The 19,845-nt window shown below is 49.2% G+C and overlaps 1 protein-coding gene and 1 non-coding gene across 2 annotated transcripts in view; both read left to right on the plus strand.

Annotated features, from left to right (window-relative positions):
* Positions 1-19,845, plus strand: part of Eipr1 (EARP complex and GARP complex interacting protein 1) — an 83,424-nt gene continuing 63,579 nt past the window's right edge. The window contains exons 1-3 of the mRNA XM_048353472.1: positions 1-146; positions 3,622-3,705; positions 14,592-14,724. Coding sequence (XP_048209429.1) covers positions 105-146; positions 3,622-3,705; positions 14,592-14,724 — 259 coding nt within the window. The 5' untranslated portion in view covers positions 1-104. The remainder of the gene's footprint in view (positions 147-3,621; positions 3,706-14,591; positions 14,725-19,845) is intronic.
* On the plus strand, positions 19,681-19,786 carry LOC125356997. Its single transcript, XR_007212029.1, has one exon. It is a non-coding gene; the product is annotated as a U6 spliceosomal RNA (small nuclear RNA).

The raw sequence follows: 19,845 nt of genomic DNA on the forward strand, positions 1-19,845 counted from the left end.
GCTCGCGAGCGGTGTCCCCGGGAGCGCTGTCGCTGGGCGGGGCGCGGTGGTGACCCCGTCAGGGCGCGGTGGCCCCGGCGGCGGGCCGGGCTGCCTCCCGCAGCATGGAGGACGACGCTCCGGTGATCTACGGGCTGGAGTTCCAGGTGGGCCCCCCCCCCCCCGAGGGCGGCGGGGCGGCCCGCACGCGCCCTGCGACCCCGCGAGCGCTCGCGGCCTCCCGGTTCCCGTCTCCGGGGAGTGGGCCGGAGCCCGCCCGCCCGCCCCCCTCGCCCCCAGCCCGTCCCCGGCCCGGCCCCCCCACAAGTGCCGCCCCTTCTGGGAACGAGTTGGCTAACGCGTGTTCCCGCGGTGCCGGTGAAGCCGGCGCTGCAGAGCCCTAGCTGAGCACCGGGGGCTCACGCCAGTGATCCCAGCCGCTCTGGAGGCTGAGATCTGAGGGTCACAGTTCGAAGCCAGCCCGGGCAGGAAAGCCCATGAGTCTCTTAGCCACGATTAACCAGGCGAAAAGGATAATAAAGCAGAAAGTTGAGGTATGGGTCAGGTGGTGGAGGGCTAGGCCTGAGCAAGAAAGCTCAGGGACAGCGCTCAGGTCCTGAGTTCAAGCCCCAGGACTGGGACCCCCATCTCTCTCCGCCCCCCAGAGTCTTAAATATACGGAAGAATGACAGAGCTCCACAGAACATTCCTGTCCCTTCCGTGTTCCGCTAATGCCAACATTCTGCATAACTTTTGACACATTATCAAAGCGTAAAAGTGTACGTGTGCAGAGTGCAGTTGCCCAGACCCTGGGCTTTGTTATACCCAGTTTTCCCGCCACTCTACTATTTCTCTTCCATCCTGACTTTTATAAGGCGCATTTGCCATGATATCACACAGGAGGAGCACGCCACATGGTTACAAATGGGAGGAATCCATTGCCGCGGCCATTTAGAAGTTCGTTAAGAAAGCTGTGTGTTCGTGAAGGAGGTGGCAGGCGAGATGGAAGGCGAGATGGGTCAGGACTGGGATTGCTCAGTCCTTATGCTGGTTGCCCTCTGTTCAAGTAGCTTCTGAGAACTTGGTATGCATGAGGCACTGAAGGACAAGTCCAGAGAAATAAAACCATTGTTATGTCCATATAAAGTGCTCCTAAATAATTATGTGCCACTGTAGAACTAAAGGCAAGTGATGACCACTTCCATGCAGCTTACAGCAGGAAAAGCATTGCCGTTAACTACTAAACGAATGGGTGCCTCTTGCACTGCTGAGCTTTACATCCTGGCACTCAGCAGTGTGTCCTTGGGTCTGGTTTCTCTACCCATCTAGTGAAAAAGTATGAGCATTAAATGTGTTCCCAGATTTAATTCAACCAGTGCCTGTATATCGTAAGTGCTCACTCATGGGAGACAATATTTTGTTTTTCTTCTGGGGATCATGTCTTGATATGTACCTCAAGTTGGCTTCAGCCTTGCAGTCCTTTTGCCTCACCCTCTAAGGTGCTGGCATTATAGGCCATGCATGCCCAATGAGACAAACTTCTTGGAAATAAATTTCAGGAGAGGCAGTAGCTGAGAGTCATGAATATAAACTGTGTTAAAGGTTTGGATGGTGACTGTGTCACATCACAAGAATGGGGTCTTAAGTAGCAGCAGGTAGTGAGCAATGAACTCTGTCACACTGGAGTTTGCTAGGATGGAGAGGTACCCAGTAGATCTGTGGCATTCCGGTGTCATGTGAATGGCGTCTTATGTCTCAGGAAGGGACTTTAATTTGTGTTCAGAATTTTAGTTCTTTTTATTTTGGCTAATTAAGTGTTCTGAAAATATCTGAGTGTATTCATAAGCAATTTAAGGAATCAAATTGCATACAACTCTTAGTGAACCTGGTAAGTGAGTCAAGCAAGGTCTGGCTTTGTTAGTCCTGTGGTAGGAGAGTGTATTGAGGGTTGGACACAGCTCAAGTGGAAGAGCATGTGCCTAGCAAGACCTTGGCTTTAAACCCACTTACTGGAAAAAAAAAATTCTCTGGTGCTGTAGGCTTTTGGATTTCCTCTTCTTTAAGCTGTGTGTGGTGATGATCTGTGCTTATAATCCAGAACTCTGAAACCACAGTTGAGTGAGTGTTGAGTTCAAGACCAGCCTGGCCCACCTAGCAACATCCTGTCTCACAAACAAATGGAAGTTAGCGTCTGTATATCATGATTAGCAGGCCCCTAAACACTTCTTTACGATTTAGCTGATTATTTGAGACACCACTTTCAACTTCTTTCTCCAGGAACACAAATTTTATTTAACAGTATTTGCCAAGATTAAGTCAATATGTTATATATGCACATAAATACTATCAAAATCTTAAAAAAATCTAGATCATGCTAACTTTAAATCTCTTTAATGATCCCACACAATTTAAACTTGTCCACCTGGGGAAAATGCTATCACGTCAGATCAACTTTGCTTACTGTGTGATAACAAGTTTGACCATGTTACCTACTGAACCACTTTTAATTTTAAAGAACTATGTACTTTGGTTTATTTCCTACATGCATTTTTAGCTCTTGGATAAAATCTGTTGACTGGATCACATATAATGTAATCTGGAGATACACTTCTTTACGTTGCTTCCTGTAAGACTCCCAAAACAGTTTATTACCTTTTTTTGTTTGTTTGTTTTTTTCCTAATTACTGCTTGAGTGTTTTGACTTTCTAGTTATATAAATATTGTTGACTGATGATTGAAGTAGGGGTTTATACTTGCATTTTTTTGTGTAAACTTAATTTTCCTGTAGCTTTCACTTGTTGTTTTCTTTCCGTTTGTTAGTGGTGGTGCTCTACGTTGTCAATGCTACAGAGTGGGGGAGCAGAGGGGAAAGAAGTGAGGGACAGGCAAGGCGGGGGTTTCCATCTCCCAGGGCCTTCCCCAGTCCAGACCATGGTATCCCAAGAATCCAGGGGACAGTCCTGCCCTTTTCAACTCTTCCCCTCCCAGACCTCCTGCTCAATCACCTCCGTTAGATCAAAGACAAGACGTGCCGCCACTCCAGCTCTACTCTTCTTCATTCTCAGTCCCTAAACTTTACTTGCTCCAGCTTTATTTTCTCCTAGGTGGGCCCTGCACTGTGTTGTTGTTTCTGTTGTTCTTTTTTCTTAACCCTAAGCCTCACTATTTGCCATCACTCTCCTTAGCTTCAGTCTTCCAGCCACATTTTCCAAGCTGACAAATTCCTCTAGGTGGGAGGTAGTCATATCCTGGACTTCTCAGGCTTTCTTTCTCTCCAGGTTCTGAGGCCATGAGGTTAATCAAAGTGTTTTATTTAGCTTCTCAGTTGTGTTTAACTTTCCAGTTTTCTGCAGAAAGTTGGTTTAAACTGCCTATGTTACTATTGCCAGAAAGCCATTTTCTGCTGTATTTTGTTGTAGAATAATTTAACAAATCTATTACTGCTGAAATAATAATTTCAACAATTCTATGTAAGTAGTTTGTATTTTTCTTATTTTTTTTGTGCCCACGCACTTACCCCATGTACAGATTTGGAATGGAATTGTGTTAGAAGGGTACAGTTTTTTCCCAGATACTGCTACTTTATCTTTCATTTGCATTCGAGGAGATAGACTCCATTACATTTTTTCTTCTCTTCCACAGGCACGTGCTCTAACACCTCAAACTGCAGAGACAGATGCCATTCGATTTTTGGTTGGGACACAGTCTCTTAAATATGATAACCAGGTAACTATTTCTGACAAATAGATACATGTTAATCATTAAGCTTATGCTTAATTTAACCAACTTATTTTGCTCTTTACTCTTGAAAATTTTTAAGCAACATTTTAAAGAATGTTTATGATCGCACAAACAAAATAAACTTTCATCAGATTTAAAAATCTTTCCAAGTCAGCACTTTTATACAAGGATGTATAATACCTTAATTGTACTAATTTTCAGTTCACCCATTTTAGTGTTTATTTAGTGGTTTTGTTTTGGTTTTGTGGTCATGTAGGATGTCCTGTATAGGTGATAGAGACACAATCAGGGTAGAGGGTGTTTCTACTGCTCCTAGCACTCTATCTAGCTGAGTCAGGTGATACCCCAGTAAAGTGTCAAGCTCCAGGTTGTCAGTGCTGTTGATTGAGGTGGATGTGCAGCATCTAACACAATGGTTGATGTGGTCACTGTAGTAGACACTTGTGAGCTTTGGGTTCAGTTGATGCCAAGGGACCTGAACTGGTGGGTGGATCTTGGTGGGCTTTGTTTTCCTCATTGCTACAACAGGGGTAAAAATCATCTACCAGTTGTACCTCACAGAGGCATGAATTATGACCTTACCCTCACACCAATAAGACAGAGTCATGTAAAAATGGTGGAAGTCTGGAACTCAGGTACTGTTACCACACAGGGGAAAATGGCATTGATGTTGTCTGTCAAGGCGTATTCCTGCTGGATAAGGCAGAGTGAAGCTGTCAGTCTCCCATGTTCTTGGGGGACTTAAAATTGACGTAGTCTTTTTGGCAACTCTTGATGTTTTACATACCTAGGTAGTTTTAAATTTTTTATTATTTTTTCCCCCAGTCATTGGGCTTGAACTCAGGGCCTGGGCACTGCCCCTGAGCATCTTTTGCTCAAGGCTAGCACTCCACCACTTGAGCCACAGTGCCACTTCTGGCTTTTTCTGTTTATGTGGTACTGAGGACTCGAACTCAGGGCTTCATGAATGCTAGACAAGCACTCTACTACTAAGCCACTTTTCCAGCCCTTTATTACTATTTTTATTGGTTTCTTTCTTTTTTTTTTTTTGGCCAGTCCTGGGGCTTGGACTCAGGGCCTGAGCACGGTCTCTGGCTTTCTTTTTGCTCAAGGCTAGCACTCTGCCACTTGAGCCACAGCGCCACTTCTGGCCGTTTTCTGTATATGTGGTGCTGGGGAATTGAACCCAGGGCCTCATGTATACGAGGCAAGCACTCTTGCCACTAGGCCATATCCCCAGCCCCTGTTACTATTTTTATTAACTTTAGATGGTTACATGATGCAAAAGATTTCTATTCATCATGTTAGCTTGCTTTGTAATAATATTAAAATATTTTTATTGTCTTTACATATTTGTACAAAGGAATTTCAATTCAACATGTCAATTTGTGATGTCATGCAGCTTGATCAATGTCACCCTTTCGAAACAGGTCATCATAAGTAAACACTTATATAAACACTTATATGACACTTAAATAAAACATTTAATCTGTGATTTCTGCATTTGAGTCCTAGAAAAGGCTTTATGCACAGCAAGTAATTATAATGGAATTTACCATCATAAAAATGTAGATGCAATCTGAACGGCAGCATGTGCAGATGTCAGGTGGACGTGTGCATTTACAGTGGTGTCCTCCTCTTCCTCCTGGCTGCTTTCTGTGGGCTAGTTCCCAGCTCCTCACCCTGCTGCTGGTGCGTACCTGTGACCCCGGCATTCAAAGGGATTGCGAGTTGGACTTCCTGGCTTACAGGGTGAGACCCTGCCTCAGTAAAAAGCAAAGAAGTCGTAATAAACATCAGCACTTGAGACTGTTAAGCGGTTCAGTGTTGATGTTAAAATTGCATGTGCAGTACGATGACTGGTGTAAAAAAGCACAGTACAGAACTGAACTGCTCACCTCAGAGACTAGAGGAGATAGGGCAAAGACTAAATGTTGAACTGGTGTCTGTTTTCTGAAGGTGTGGGCATGTATGTATGTGGTACTTTTCCTGGGGGTGGGGGAAGTAAGATACACATCCTTTTCTTATAAAATGCTTCCAGTGGCAGCCTCGGAGAGAGGGGGCCCCTGTGACAGAAGCAGGTGAGCTCAGAGACGCTGCTCCGCGCCCGCCGAGGGGGGCGGGGAGTGCCCCCGGCCCCGTGACCGCGTGTGGGCACTGGCAGGACAGGTGGCATGCTCCAGTGCAGATGGCAGGAGCCCGCAGCCCGAGGCCCCTGCTCTCCTGCCGTCCCATGCCGGAAGCCCCGGGTGAACTCGCTCGCTCCCTGACGAGGGAAGGAGGCAGAATGTAACATGTTCTACTGAAGTGTCCCTAATCTTCAAAGGTCCTTTTTCTTACCTTTTTTTTTTTGCAGTCCTGGGGCTTGGACTCAGGGCCTGAGCACTGTCCCTTCTTTTTGCTCCAGGCTAGCACTCTACCTCTTGAGCGCCGCTTCTGGCTTTTTTTCTATATATGTGGTGCAGAGGAGTCGAACCCAGGGCTTCATGTATGTGAGGCAAGTACTCGACCGCTAGGGCATACTCCCAGCCCTCCTTCTTTTTAATTCTGCCTAAGTTCCGAGGGTACACCCTTGAATTTTTTTTGGAGGGGGGACATAGCATCAATTTTTAAGTAATTTACCAAGTATAAGGAAAAACTTAATATTTTTTTTTTTTTTTTTTTTTTTTTTGGCCAGTCCTGGGGCTTGGACTCAGGGCCTGAGCACTGTCCCTGGCTTCTTTTTTGCTCAAGGCTAGCACTCTGCCACTTGAGCCACAGCGCCACTTCTGGCCATTTTCTGTATATGTGGTGCTGGGGAATCGAACCCAGGGCCTCATGTATACGAGACAGGCACTTTTGCCACTAGGCCATATCCCCAGCCCCAAAACTTAATATTTTTAAGTTTGTGGTATTGGAGTAACCTAGGGCCTCATGCTTACTATTATTTTCATTAGTGTAAAGCACTTAGAAATTCTTTCCTTATACAGAGTGAAAGCTTTAGGGAATGGAAAAAGAGAGTAATAGAGTAGAATATTTTGATTAACCTATATGAGTCAAAGTAAAAGTTAACAGGAATTCGTGAATTAAAAACTAAGGAGCTGGGAATGTGGCCTAGTGGTAGAGTGCTTGGCTAGCATGCACGAAGTCCTGGGTTCGATTCCTCAGCACCACATATGCAGAAAAAGCTGGAAGTGGTGCTGTGGCTCAATTGGTAGAGTCCTAGTCTTGAGCAAAAAGAAGCCAGGGATGGTGCTCAGGCTCTAAGTTCAAGCCCCAGGACTGGCAAAAAAAAAATGAGGAAGTGTGGTGATCTAGTGTAACATAGTTCTGAATAAGTTGCATAGTACCTGGTTTTATCAGCTGTTTGGTAATAATAGAGTGCTCTAATTTCCCATCGGTCCTGTGTGAAACAAAGCAGGGTCTGGTGTATTATTTCAAAAACACTTTCCAATTTTCTACTCTTCCTCCTAAAAACTTTTGACATTGCTGGGCATAGGTGGCTCATGCCTGTAATCCTAGCTACTTAGGAGACTGAGATCTGAAGATCATAGCTCAAAGCCAGCCAATCACCAATGCAGGCGGGGTTTGGGGAGGGGTGTGGTGTTGCTGGGGGAAGGGGATATTGAAAGCGGATCTGTGGCTGTAGTGGTGGAGTGCTAGCCTTGGGCAGAAAATCTCGGACAGTGCCCTGGCCCCAACTCCAAGCCCCAGGCTGGCACAAACAAAGTAAAACTTCTGATAGCATTCAAATTAGTTTCCTAGTATCTTTAGTGTTTAAAGGACAGCAAAATACTCTATTACATCCCTTAAAATTATACAATTCACGCTTAGTTAAAGGTTTAATGAACGGTTTAATATAAAAAGAGAAAAGAACACAGCAATGGTTGTGAGTCAGGAGAATTTACGGGAGGAGACAGAATACCAGGGCAGCCATGGTGGCTGGGTGCTGCTCCTGGAGCTGACCCGGAATGGGTCATTTATCCCCCGACTGCCCTGCATGCTTTGGGCTTTACATCTTGAGACCTGAGGTCAAGTAAATAATATTACGATGGATAGGTGAATGGTAGCACACCACGGGCTACGAAGTATTGGGAGAGGGTGGCATATTTAATTATAATTTGTTTATTTAAATGCATGGCTAAAGGACTTGTATTTGTGTCCATTGGGGGAAAAACCACAACTTTACAAAGGCTGAATGAGGCAATAGCCCAGAAAACTTTAGTGACGTACCCAGGGTAACACAGCCAGGATTGTGGTGGCGGAATCCAGACTGGAAATCAGGTGTCTTGGCTTGCATCATACCGTGTGTCAGATTGTAGCGGAGCTGTGCTGACTTCAGCAGGGATTAGAGGAACCTTGTTCTCTCCAGGCTTGGCCCTGGAGATGGAGTGGTGACCACCCTGCTGTGGTGGTTGGGAGCTTGGGCCAGTCGCCGTAGTTGAGCAGCACGGCCGGGGCCTCCCCGCTGGCAGCCGTGCCTTCCACCTGCGCCTGAGCGCAGACCTGGGGCCGTGGCCAGTACCCGCAGCGTCCTGCCCAGGGGAAGCCAATTTGATTCATGCTGTTTTCCTACTTGAAGTCAGGTAGGAGTGAAACAGAAAGGCACTGTTGTTCCTGGAGCCGTGTGTTTGCAGACTGGCCCCCGGTTTCCATGCTTAGAGTCTGATTTTGGGGGTCCTGTGCTCTCAAATCCTTAGTCCCATGCTCACAGCTTAGTCTTTTGTGTATGTGTGGGGGGGAGGGTTAGTGGGACTTGAACTCAGGGCCTGAGTGCTCTCTCTTAGCTCTTTTGCTCAAAGCTGGTGCTCTATCACTTGAATCACAGTCCTACCTCCAGCCTTTTGCAGGTTAATTGGAGTTTAGAGTCACATGGACTTTCCTGCCTCTGCTGGCTTTGAACTGTGATCCTCAGATCTCAGTCTCCTTAGTATCTAGGATACAGGCATGAGCCACCGGTGCTCAACTGGCACAGCCCCGTCTTAAGTCCTGTACTTGTATTTGGTTCTGGGTCCTTTGTGCTTACAGCCTGGTCCTGGGTCATTATGCTTGTAGTCTAGTCCAGGGTCCCTGTGCTTACAGTCTGGTCCTGGGTCATTATGCTTGTAGTCTGGTCCTGGGTCCCTTGTCCCTTGTGCTTGTTTAGTCTGGTCCAGAGTCTCTTTGCTCGCAAACTAGTCCTTGAAGCTATGCTCACAGCCTGGTCCTGAGTCCACCTGCTTGCAACCTGGTCCTGCCTGTGACCCACCACACTCCTCTAAGACATGGTTCCTGTAGAAAAGGAGGAAATGTAGGTTAAGGTAATCTTTTTGGTTTCTTAATAAGCTTTTTAAGTTGTATACATTTTTATGTGTCATCAGAGGCCTTGGCTTGCCACTCGTAAGTGTAACTTTAAACATTAACGGTTAAGTTTAAGTTCAGTATTACATGTTTTAGTATTGGACTTTGAAGCTATAGGAGTCTGGTCTTCATGATAAATGATTATTGCCTGTGTGCGCACGCGCGTGCGTGTGCGTGCATGCTGGTCCTGGGGCTTGAATTTAGGACTTGGGCACGTTCCCTGAGGTTGTGTGTGTGTGCGCATGTGTTTTTGTGTGCGTGTGCTGGACTTAGGACCTGCGCACTGTCCTTGAGGTTTTTGCTCAAGGCTGCACTCTCTCCACAGCTCCACTTCCTGCTTTCTGATGGTTAATTGGAGATGAGACTGTCACAGGCTCCCCTGTGTGGGCTGGCCTGCACTGTGAACTGCGACCCCTCGGATCTCAGCCTCCTAAGTGGCTAGGATTACAGGTGTGAACCATCTGCACCTGGCTGATTTAAGTGTGCACAGTTCACAGTAATCAGAGGCTGGCCTGCCATCTCCCCAGCCTGCCGGCCCGTAGTGAGAGTCTCTTCTGCACTCAGGATCTGCGCATAACCCCGCAGAGCTTTCTCTGTGGTGTTTCTTACTTTTGCAGCTTGCCCGAAGCTGCATCAGTTTAGTCAACTACACTGCCCTCGGTGCTTCAGGACGGTGCCTGAGCACAGCATTTGGGATGCTTCTGTTGCTGGGGCCTGTCACCCCACAGCCCCTCACATGGAGGAGGACCCCAGGGCAGGGAGCGTGGGCTGCGGACGGCGGGGGAGTCACTGTGTGAGGTAGGCATCCTGGGAGCCTTGGTTTCCTTACTGTACTTTGTTGAACTCTTATAGATTAAAAGAACTGAGCTGAGCAAAATACCGAACACAATGCCTGGAGCATTGTCACTATCGAGTATTGCTGCTGTTTTTGGTATTAGTTTGCTTTTGGCAGTTGCTATCTTACCATCCAGGTTTGTTTTTTTCTTTTGGTCCTCTTTGGCAGTTCTGAAGTTGGAACTCTGGACCACATGCTTGCTAGGCAGAAACTCTGCTGCTGGAGCCGTGCATGTCTCTGGCTTGCCCTTTTCCTCTGGTTGTTTTTGAGATCGACTTGTTTTTTGCTCTGGCCAGCCTAGATAGTGATCTTAGTTATACTCCCCACCCTGACTGGGGTGACCGACGTGTGCTGCCATGCCCTGGTTTTCCTTTTGAGCTGGAATCACCCTTTCTTTTTGCTTTTGTCCAGGCTGGTCTGGAGCTGTAATCCCCCAATCTCAGCCTCTTGTTCTGTGTAACTGGCATGACAGGTGCCACCCGGCACCCAGCTTTGGTTCAGGTGGAGTCCCTTGAATATTTTTCTCAGGCTGGCCTTGAACGCAGGCCTATCAATCTTCTCTCAGATCGCTAGGATTATAGGAGTGCGCCACTGGTGCCCGGCCCTCACCAGCTTTTTTTTTTTCCGGGGCTTGAACTCAGGGCCTGAGCACTGTCCCTGGCTTCTTTTTGCTCAAGGCTAGTACTCTGCCACTTGAGCCACAGCGCCATTCCCGGCCTTTTCTGTGCATGTGGTGCTGAGGAATCGAACCCAGGGCTCCATGCATGCCAGGCAAGCACTCTACCACTAGGCCACCTTCCCAGCCCCGCACTGTCCTCTTTGAACATATCTCTATTGAATATTTCATGAAGAGGTGTCAGGGACCTGGGCCTCCACTGTAAGTACGGGTACGCAGGAAAGCTGTAAGACCCATTGAGTCTCAAGGTGAGGGTTAGGGACAGTATGGATCTTGGCTCTCCCTGCTTTTGGTCTTTAGCCTGCCTATGTGTCTCCTCGCTTCTGGTTTCCTGCCTGCCTGTGAGTCCCCTTGCTTCTGGTCCTCTGATTGTCCGTGGGTCTCCCCAGTTTCGCTGATCTGGCTGCCTGAGGTCTCCCCACTCCTAGTGACCTGGCTGTCTGTGGGTTTGGTAGGTGAAGGAAGACTGTGGGACCACATCATCCAGTCTGAGTGGAAAGCGTTTTGTTTCGCAGAAGCCGGGAGGTAGTGAGAAGCAAGGCCCGCCCGGGGGAGGACAGAACTGAGGCTGTGGACAGCGGGGCAGCCTGTGGTTGGGGAGGGGGTCACGCAGTCCCTCGGGACAGGACAGGCTGGGGAGGGGGTCACGCAGTCCCTCGGGACAGGACAGGCTGGGGAGGGGGTCACGCAGTCCCTCGGGACAGGACAGGCTGGGGAGGGGGTCACTCAGTCCCTCGGGACAGGACAGGCTGGGGAGGGGGTCACGCAGTCCCTCGGGACGGGACAGGCTGGGGAGGGGGGTCACGCAGTCCCTCGGGACGGGACAGGCTGGGGAGGGGGTCACGCAGTCCCTCGGGACAGGACTGAGGCTGTGGACAGCCTGTGCGGGGGTGGGGTCACACAGCCCCTCGGGTGGGTTGGGCGTTCCCCTGTGGTGGGCAGACAACAATCAGCAGATGCGGCAGAGCCCCCCTCCGGGGAGCGCGCCCAGCTCTGAGAGTGTTTCAGAGACGTGGCAGAGCAGTACAGTTAAATGCATTCTTTTTTCAGTGTTAATGGATTTCTGATAATGGCAAATTTGTCAGATACTGAAAGAAAAAAATCCTCTAACACCACAAAAATTATTTCTGATTTTGTATATTGCCTTTTAGTCCATGTTCTCATGTGATGTTTTATATAATTGCCTACATTTTTATGTCTGCTTTTAAAGATGACGGTTCTTGTATCATTTTTGGTATTTGTAATCACCCTTCTTAAAGATACACACTATTCTATAATATGTACGTACGTTCGGCTTATTCTTTGTGGTAGACTTGCAGTAATCAACTTATCATTTCATAGTGGCTCCAGACCCAAGCCCCGGGGGAGGAGGCCTGGGAACGGCATGGCGCTGGCCCTTGCCTCGGTGTCTGTTCACTCAGCCCGCCCGTGTGGCTATCCAGTCCACGGGCCGCAGTTGTCCTGCCTGTCCTGTTGTGGTTGGTGGCCATCTGGCTTGGTGTCTGCACTGTCCTGAGGAAGTCTTTGTGACACTTGTGTTCCTTGATGTTCAGATTTGTCTGGTGTCCTCTGGCAGTCACGGACTTACTGGTCACAGGATGTGTGCCCGTGTGTCTCTCATAAGCCCCAATAGTTGCCTCCGTCATCACTTGCTTCATTTTTAAATATTGGATGCTTTTGAAACATGGCCATTGGTCATGGAGGAAGGTACTTTGAAGTGCAGTGTCCTTGGGCATGGAGGTAAAACGAGGCATTAAACCTGCTGTGAAACCAAGGGCCGCCTGACTCTCTGTTTAGTGTGTGCTTTGTGAGCTAGCTGCTGTCCTCCAGGAGTGCGGGAAGCGGCGCACTGATGACAGCTTGAGGGGCTCCCTGCAAGATGCAGGAGTGACCCATCTGTGTTAGGCCAGGCGTGGCGGTCAGGGGTGACCCATCTGTGTTAGGCCAGGCATGGTGGTCAGGGGTGACCCATCTGTGTTAGGCCAGGCGTGGCGGTCAGGGGTGACCCATCTGTGTTAGGCCAGGCATGGCGGTCAGGGGTGACCCATCTGTGTTAGGCCAGGCATGGTGGTCAGGGGTGACCCATCTGTGTTAGGCCAGGCATGGCGGTCAGGGGTGACCCATCTGTGTTAGGCCAGGCGTGGCGGTCAGGGGTGACCCATCTGTGTTAGGCCAGGCATGGCGGTCAGGGGTGACCCATCTGTGTTAGGCCAGGCATGGCGGTCAGGGGTGACCCATCTGTGTTAGGCCAGGCATGGCGGTAGTCTCTGGCAGTGAGCCGGGATCACAGTGTGTGCAGAGCAACCCTCCTCATGAGGGTGCCCCTCTGCAGGCTCCCCCTCCTGGGGGTGCCCCTCTGCAGGCTCCCCCTCCTGGGGGTGCCCCTCTGCAGGCTCCCCCTCCTGGGGGTGCCCCTCTGCAGGCTCCCCCTCCTGGAGGTGCCCCTCTGCAGGCTCCCCCTCCTGGGGGTGCCCCTCTGCAGGCTCCCCCTCATGAGGGTGACCCTCTGCAGGCTCCCACTCCTGGGGGTGCCCCTCTGCAGGCTCCCCCTCCTGGGGGTGCCCCTCTGCAGGCTCCTCCTCATGAGGGTGACCCTCCGTACTGAACAGCATTGCATCACAGTGAGTTCGCTAAGCTGCTTCCATGCTTGGTGGTGGTCAGACGCTTAGGTGACTTGGACTTTCATTATAATAATCAGTAACATGCTGACCTTGGGTATAAATCTTTGTGCAGATTCATGATTATTTACCCTTTCCTTCCCCTTCCCCTTCCCCTCTACCACTTTGAGCCACAGTGCCACTTCTGGTTTTCTGGTGGTTAATTGGAGACAAGAGTGTTATGGACTTTCCTGTCCTGAATGGCTTTGAACGGCGATCCTCAGCTCTCAGCCTCCTGAGTAGCTAGGATGACAGGCATGAGCCACTGGCACCTGGCTCTTTGGGTCTGTTTTTATGCCAATACCAAGCTGTTTTTGTTATTATAGCTGTACTGGAGCTTGAGGTCTGGGATTTTGATACCACCACCACCATTGCGTTGTTTTTTGTTTGTTTGTTTGTTTTGTTTTTTTTTGCTTAGCAGTGCTTTGACTATTCTAGGTCTTTTGGTCTTTTGTTGTTCCATGTAAATCTTTGGATCGTTTTCTCTGTGTTGGTAAAGTGCTTCACTGTGATTTAATGGGAATTGCGTTAAATTTGTAGATAATTGTTGGCAGTGTGGCCATTTTCACAATATTGATTCTACCTATCATAAACATGAAAGGTCTTTCCATTTACTGCTGTTGTCTGTGATTTCTTTCTTTAAGTGTTGATGGTTTTTGCTGTAAAGGTCCTGGCTTGAGTTTTGCCCACTCAGACTGGCAGTCAAAGCCCACTCCAGACCCTAGTGGAGAACCCCTCATGGTTGCTGTCTGTCAGACTTCACTGGGCATCAGGCTCGTCCTATTTTTCCCTTCTCCGCAGTTACAATGTAGGTCAGAGAGGGTCTTGTGGCCTGCACTGCCTTTGGCTAATTCCTCCCCTCCTCCCTCCCTCTCCCTTTCTCTTCTTCTCCCCCTATTCCTTCTCTCTCCCTCTCCTTCTCCCTGCCTCCTTCCCTCCTGCCCTTTCTTTCTGTTTTTGTGCCTGTACTGGGCCTTGAAGTCAGGGCCTTGATTGGCTTTTTTCCTTCAATACTGGTGCTATACACAAGCCATGCCTACAGTTTTGGCTTTTTGCTCGTTAATCAGAGATATGAATTTCAGAAGTTGCTCTATCCAGGCTGGCCTCCAACTGCAGTCTACAGACTTTAGCCAGGCGAGGGCCACCTAGGGCCACCTAGGCTTGGAGACGGGAGAGAACTGGAAGGCCATGTTGCAGCGCTCACCGTGTAAAACCCTGCACAGGGGCATTGGAGAGGACTGTGGCGAGCTTAAGACTGTGGGGTGTTAGGGTGCTGCTGTAACTATCCTCATGAAAGACACATTTGGTCTTCTTGTGGACATGATGCTTTTTTAAAATGCCAAGGAAACGGAGACCCTGATATGCCTCTTTTGTGTCTCTGTAGATTCACATCATAGATTTCGACGATGAAAATAACATTATAAACAAAAATGTTCTTCTCCATCAAGTGGGTGAGATCTGGCATATCAGTGCCAGCCCCGCGGATAAAGGTGTGCTGGCGACCTGCTACAACAAGAGTAAGTGTGGCTTCAGGTGGCGCTGTTCACCCCACGGGCTGCGGTGGCAGGTTGGGCTTGTACGGCGAATAGCTCTCGCAGACTCTTACAGCCCGAGTGTCCTCGAGGGTGGGGCCGGCAAGGGAAGCTGCGGGCGTGAGTGGGTGTTGAGGCATCCGGGGGTGGGGGCACTGGGATCATGGCTGGGTGTGCGAGTGGGTATCGAAGGCATTTCCACAAACCTGGGGTTCTAGTGTATAATATTGCTCATACCGTTTCTCTGTGTGTGTGTGTGTGGTGTGTGCATTCCCACTTTCCCTGGGTGTGTGTCGTGTGTGGGTGTGCCTGCGTGCTCACAGTCTCTGCACATGTCGTGTGTGCTCACACCATCTCTGTGTGTTATACTTGGCATGTGATCTGTGTGTGCTCACACTGTCCTGTGTGTGATATATGGGTGTGATCTCTGTGTTCACTGTCCTTGTGTGTGTCATGTGTGATCTGTGTGTGCTCACTGTCTCTGTGTGTGTGATCAGTGTGTGTTCACACTGTCCTTGGGTGTTATGTGTGTCATGTATATGGGTGTGGTCTGTGAATGCTCACACTGTCCTTGTATGCGTGTGTCATGCATTGGTATGCGGTATGTATTCACACTGTCCTTGTGTCTCATGCGTATGTATGATCTGGGTGTGCCCACGCTGTCCCTCTGTGTGTGTCATGTGGGTGTGCTCACACTTCTTATGTGGGTCATGTAGGTGTGGTCTGTTTCATGTGTGCATTTAATCTGTGTGTTCATACTCTCCCAGCATGTCTGTCATGTGTGGACTTTCTGTGTCTACTCTCTGTATGTGGTTCCTCTGTGAATGTGCTTTTTAATTGGGCTGTGACAGGCAGGGAGCATCTCCTGCTGAGGGATTCTGTTTTGTTTTTTGCCAGTCCCGAGGCTTGAATTCATGCCCTGGGCACTGACCCTGGGCTTCTTTTGCTCAAGGCTAGCACTCTATCGCTTGAGCCACAGCACCACTTCTGGCTTTTTCTGTGTATGTGGTACTGAGGAATCGAACCCAAGGCTTCATGCGTGCTAGGCAAGCAGTCTACCACTAAGCCACATTCCCAGCTGCTGCCGAGGGTTTCTGACCTCCTTCGGACACTGCCCCTGTGATGGAGCTCCCCTGTGCCTGGAGAGGCATGAGAGGGAGATGCCAAGAGTGTGCAACCAGAGAGTGCCGGGGGGGGGGGGCAGGCATGCGGGCGTGAACTTGGCAGTGCCTCTGCCGAGCTCGACCCTGCAGTGTGCACGCTCGCCCATGCACAGTGTTGGCGGGAGCTTTTCAGACTGGGTATAGCACCCTTGGGGGTGGCCAGCAGTGTGGGGCGCTGTAGCTACAGGATAAACGTGTCATGCCTTTCTGTAGTGTCAGTGTATTGATTTTAAGTCATCAGAGCATTATTCATGAATGTAAATATGTTACCAACCAGAAGGCAAAATTTGCAAGACTACCATGAATAAAACATGAGGTTGCTAAGGGCCAGGGTCCCTTCAGATAGCTTGTTATTTATACACTTAACAGTTTGTAGGGGACATAGCCTCTTTCGTGCACTTTCCCTTTCCTTCCACTGGTGAGTGGCAGAGCAAAGGACAGCGCCCGGTTCTTGAAATTCACTTGCTTATAGGCCCGTTTTCTTTTTCCTCTCTTTTAATTTTTTCCCCCACTGTTTTAAATTGTCAGCTTTATTTTCTAAAATTCACTGTGGAGCCAGAGGTATGACACACACCTGTAATCCCAGCACTTGGGAGGCTGACACAGGAAGGGGGACTTTGAGTTTGAGATCAGCTTGAGTTATAAAGTAAGATTCTATTTATGGGGCCGGGGATATGGCCTAGTGGCAAGAGCGCCTGCCTCGTATACATGAGGCCCTGGGTTCGATTCCCCAGCACCACATACACAGAGAACGGCCAGAAGTGGTGCTGTGGCTCAAGTGGCAGAGTGCTAGCCTTGAGCAAAAAGAAGCCAGGGACAGTGCTCAGGCCCTGAGTCCAAGGCCCAGGACTGGCAAAAAAAAAAAAAAAAAAAAGATTCTATTTAAAGAAAGCAAACCAAATCAGAAATGAAGCAAAACCAAGCCAACATAAATAAACATCCTGAACATTTTATTATTTTTTTCTAGAATTCTATTTTTTTGGATTTTTGACTTTGGGGATTTTGAGATTTCCAGGTTTTCTCATTTAGCATTATGACATCTGAGGTGGTATGTTTTGGGATTTTGGTACGAATCCATATCAGGCAAGCATTTTGTAAGTACACCTGGTTCTAAAAGTGTTTTTGTTTTTTTCCTGTAGAATGGCAATGTAATTGTCATGCTGCGTGATACTTGTTGGTTCAAGTTCACCCTGGATTTACTGGGTGGTTGCCTTTCTGCATAGGCTGGGTTTGGCCTGGGTGAGCTCAGAGGTGGCTGCAAGCTTAGTGTCAAGAGTTGCCTATGACCAGAATCTTCTGAGTGTCATGCAAGGAGAATCTGACTGTGCGCCCTCCCCGGAGTCCGGCTGGGCTTATTGGTGTTAGGCTGTGGAGAGGATGTGAATTGTGGGTCGCCTGTGTACTGTGGAAATGGCTGCGTTTGGAGCAAGGGGAAAGCTTGGATTGGCTTCCGTTTCGGGGCTGATCCCTTACAGTCTTGTACACTGCTCGCCAACCTCTTTGGCTCCCATTTGTATCATTTCTCCGTCCTCATTGACTTTCTGCAGCAGCTCCAAACTCTGTATCATCTGGATATGTAATTAATGTGCTGTTTACTGCTCCTTCTAGATCACTAATGAAGATGTTAAATAGGGCCTGGTCCCCAGAGCACCCTGGACGCTCCTCACAGCAAAATGTGCCTTGTTTATTGTCCTTCCTCTGGGTCCCAGCCCCCTGGGGGTGCTTAGACAAAACCAATCTGAATTCAGCTTTCCAATAAGACTGTAAAACACGAACCAGCTTCCGCCCCAGCTCCAGAGCGGCCATTTGAGCTCTTTTCCTCAGCCTGGTGACTTACCCTTTGTCCTTGGCCTCCTTTCCCTCTCCCTCCTCCTTTCCTTCCCCTCCTCCCGCCTCCCTTCCTCCCCTTCTTCCTTTCCTCCCTCTCCTCCTTCCCTCCCCCTCTCCCCCTCCTTCCTCCCCTCTCCCTTCCCCCTTCTCCCCTTCTCTTCCCCTCCTCCTTTTCCCCTACCCCTTCTTCCTCCCCCTTCCCCTCCCCTTCCCTATCCTCCCCTCCCTCTCCTTGAGCACCTACACAGCTGCTTCAGAGATGCCAAGAAGGAGCAGTTGGCCAGCTCTGTGAGGCCAGGGCCAGTGTCAGGAAGGAGTGTCCCTTCCTTTCCCGAGGTGCTGTGCAACCTTCCCCACGCAGCACCCAGGGAGCTAAGGGATTTGGCATGCACATTGGTTCTGCCCACAGTGGCCGTGAGTGCTTTGATTAGCTTATTTGTGTGGCGGCTTGGAGAGGGGCCTCTGTCCTGATCAGGTTCATACCAGATGTGAAGCAGCAGCCTGTCTGTCATCCCTTCCTACATCCCCAGCGTTCCCGGAGGCAGTCACGTGCAAGGCACGCATCCTCCAGCCTGCACCCGGGCTGCTCTGCTTTCTGATAGAGGTGACGTCTTGCTGGCCTTGTTCCACTTTGCTGGGGCACTTGGAGCTGTTTGTGGTTTGAACTGTCTTGTCACTTCTGAGACAGTGTTGGTCAGGAAAGGGACTCGAGTCACGGGGCCGGCGGAGCGTAGGAGCCTGGCTGGAGAGCAAGAACCTCCTTTCAGCCCACCCTGTGGCTGTTTACTTGAGGTTATTTCTGTGGAAGCCCTTCTGGGAAAAGTAATGGTCAGAACCTTCCTGTGCTAATAATTAGCAAACCCCGTAAGACAGGAGCACCTGAGGGCGGCGTAGGGAAGATGCCGCGCTGACGGGGCGTCTGGACCGTGAGCAGGGCTCTGCCCTCAAGCGCCACTTGCTCTGAGATTTCATTGTTGCGCTTCGGCCCGAGTGTGCTTCTCGGAGCCGGGCTGGGGTAGATCATTGCTCCCTGTGCCCCAGAGGCCCGTGAACACCGGTGGGTGAGGCAGCCACGGGCCACCTCAGCACAGGGGCGGGAACACCCAGCCCACGCTCTGCGAAAGGCCCTCAGAATCACTTAGTACATGACGAAGTGGAAGACGCATACGTTTCTTGTTGGCTACCTGAGGGTGAGTATAGTGATCGTTACGTGCCCCGTGAACGATGTTGTCAATATTCCCACGGCCCTTGGCAGGCTAAGGGTTTTCCACTTCTATTTAAAAATAATACTAAAATGTCTGAAATAGTACATAATAAGCCACTAGCAGTTTATTCTCATTATCAAGTATTATGCCCTGTGTGATCGTATGTCCTGTGTTTCGTAGACTGGCATGGTAGGAGCTTTGTTGCCTCAGCGTGGCCAGACACCTGTGCGTGCTACGTGTGTGTGGCAACATTATGTTAGCTACAGTGTCACTAGATGATGGGACTAAGGGAGCCGCATTGTAATTGCAGGGGACTGCTGTGGTGGTGTACATGACACTGTTGGCATGAATGCCCACGGGCCCATGACTGTCTTCATGCATTTGCCAAATTGAGTGTAATGACCATCTGCGAATCTAGAGTCTGTTTGGCCTCCTAATAATTCTCCTTTATTAATTGATTGTCATTGCAGAAGTGATATACAGAGAGATTACCATTGCACGAGTCAGGGAATGCATACATTTCCTTTTGTACAGTTTCTTCTGTCCCCTCTTTCCCTCCCAGTCCCTCTCTCTAGTCTCCACCCATGAGTTGACTGGTTTACTTTCATCAGTGCGCAGAGAGTGCCACTGCTGCACCTTTTCACTCTGAAGTTCCGTATCCTCCCTCCACCCTCCTGAAGATGTACATGGGAGTACACCACACATAAGGTAAAGAAGATAGACTCGTCAAAAATGAAAAGATAGTGCTTGCTTTGGCAGCACATAGGCTAAAATTGGAACAATACAGAGAAGAGCATGGCCCCTGTACAAGAATGACACGCAGATTTGTGATTATGGAAACAAGTGGTTTACCATTGTTGTTATTTTTAATATACCATGTGAAATTGTCCCCTTTTCTTTTGTCTTTC

Source organism: Perognathus longimembris, chromosome 8, assembly GCF_023159225.1.
Source record: "Perognathus longimembris pacificus isolate PPM17 chromosome 8, ASM2315922v1, whole genome shotgun sequence".
NCBI classification, from domain to species: Eukaryota; Metazoa; Chordata; class Mammalia; order Rodentia; family Heteromyidae; genus Perognathus; species Perognathus longimembris.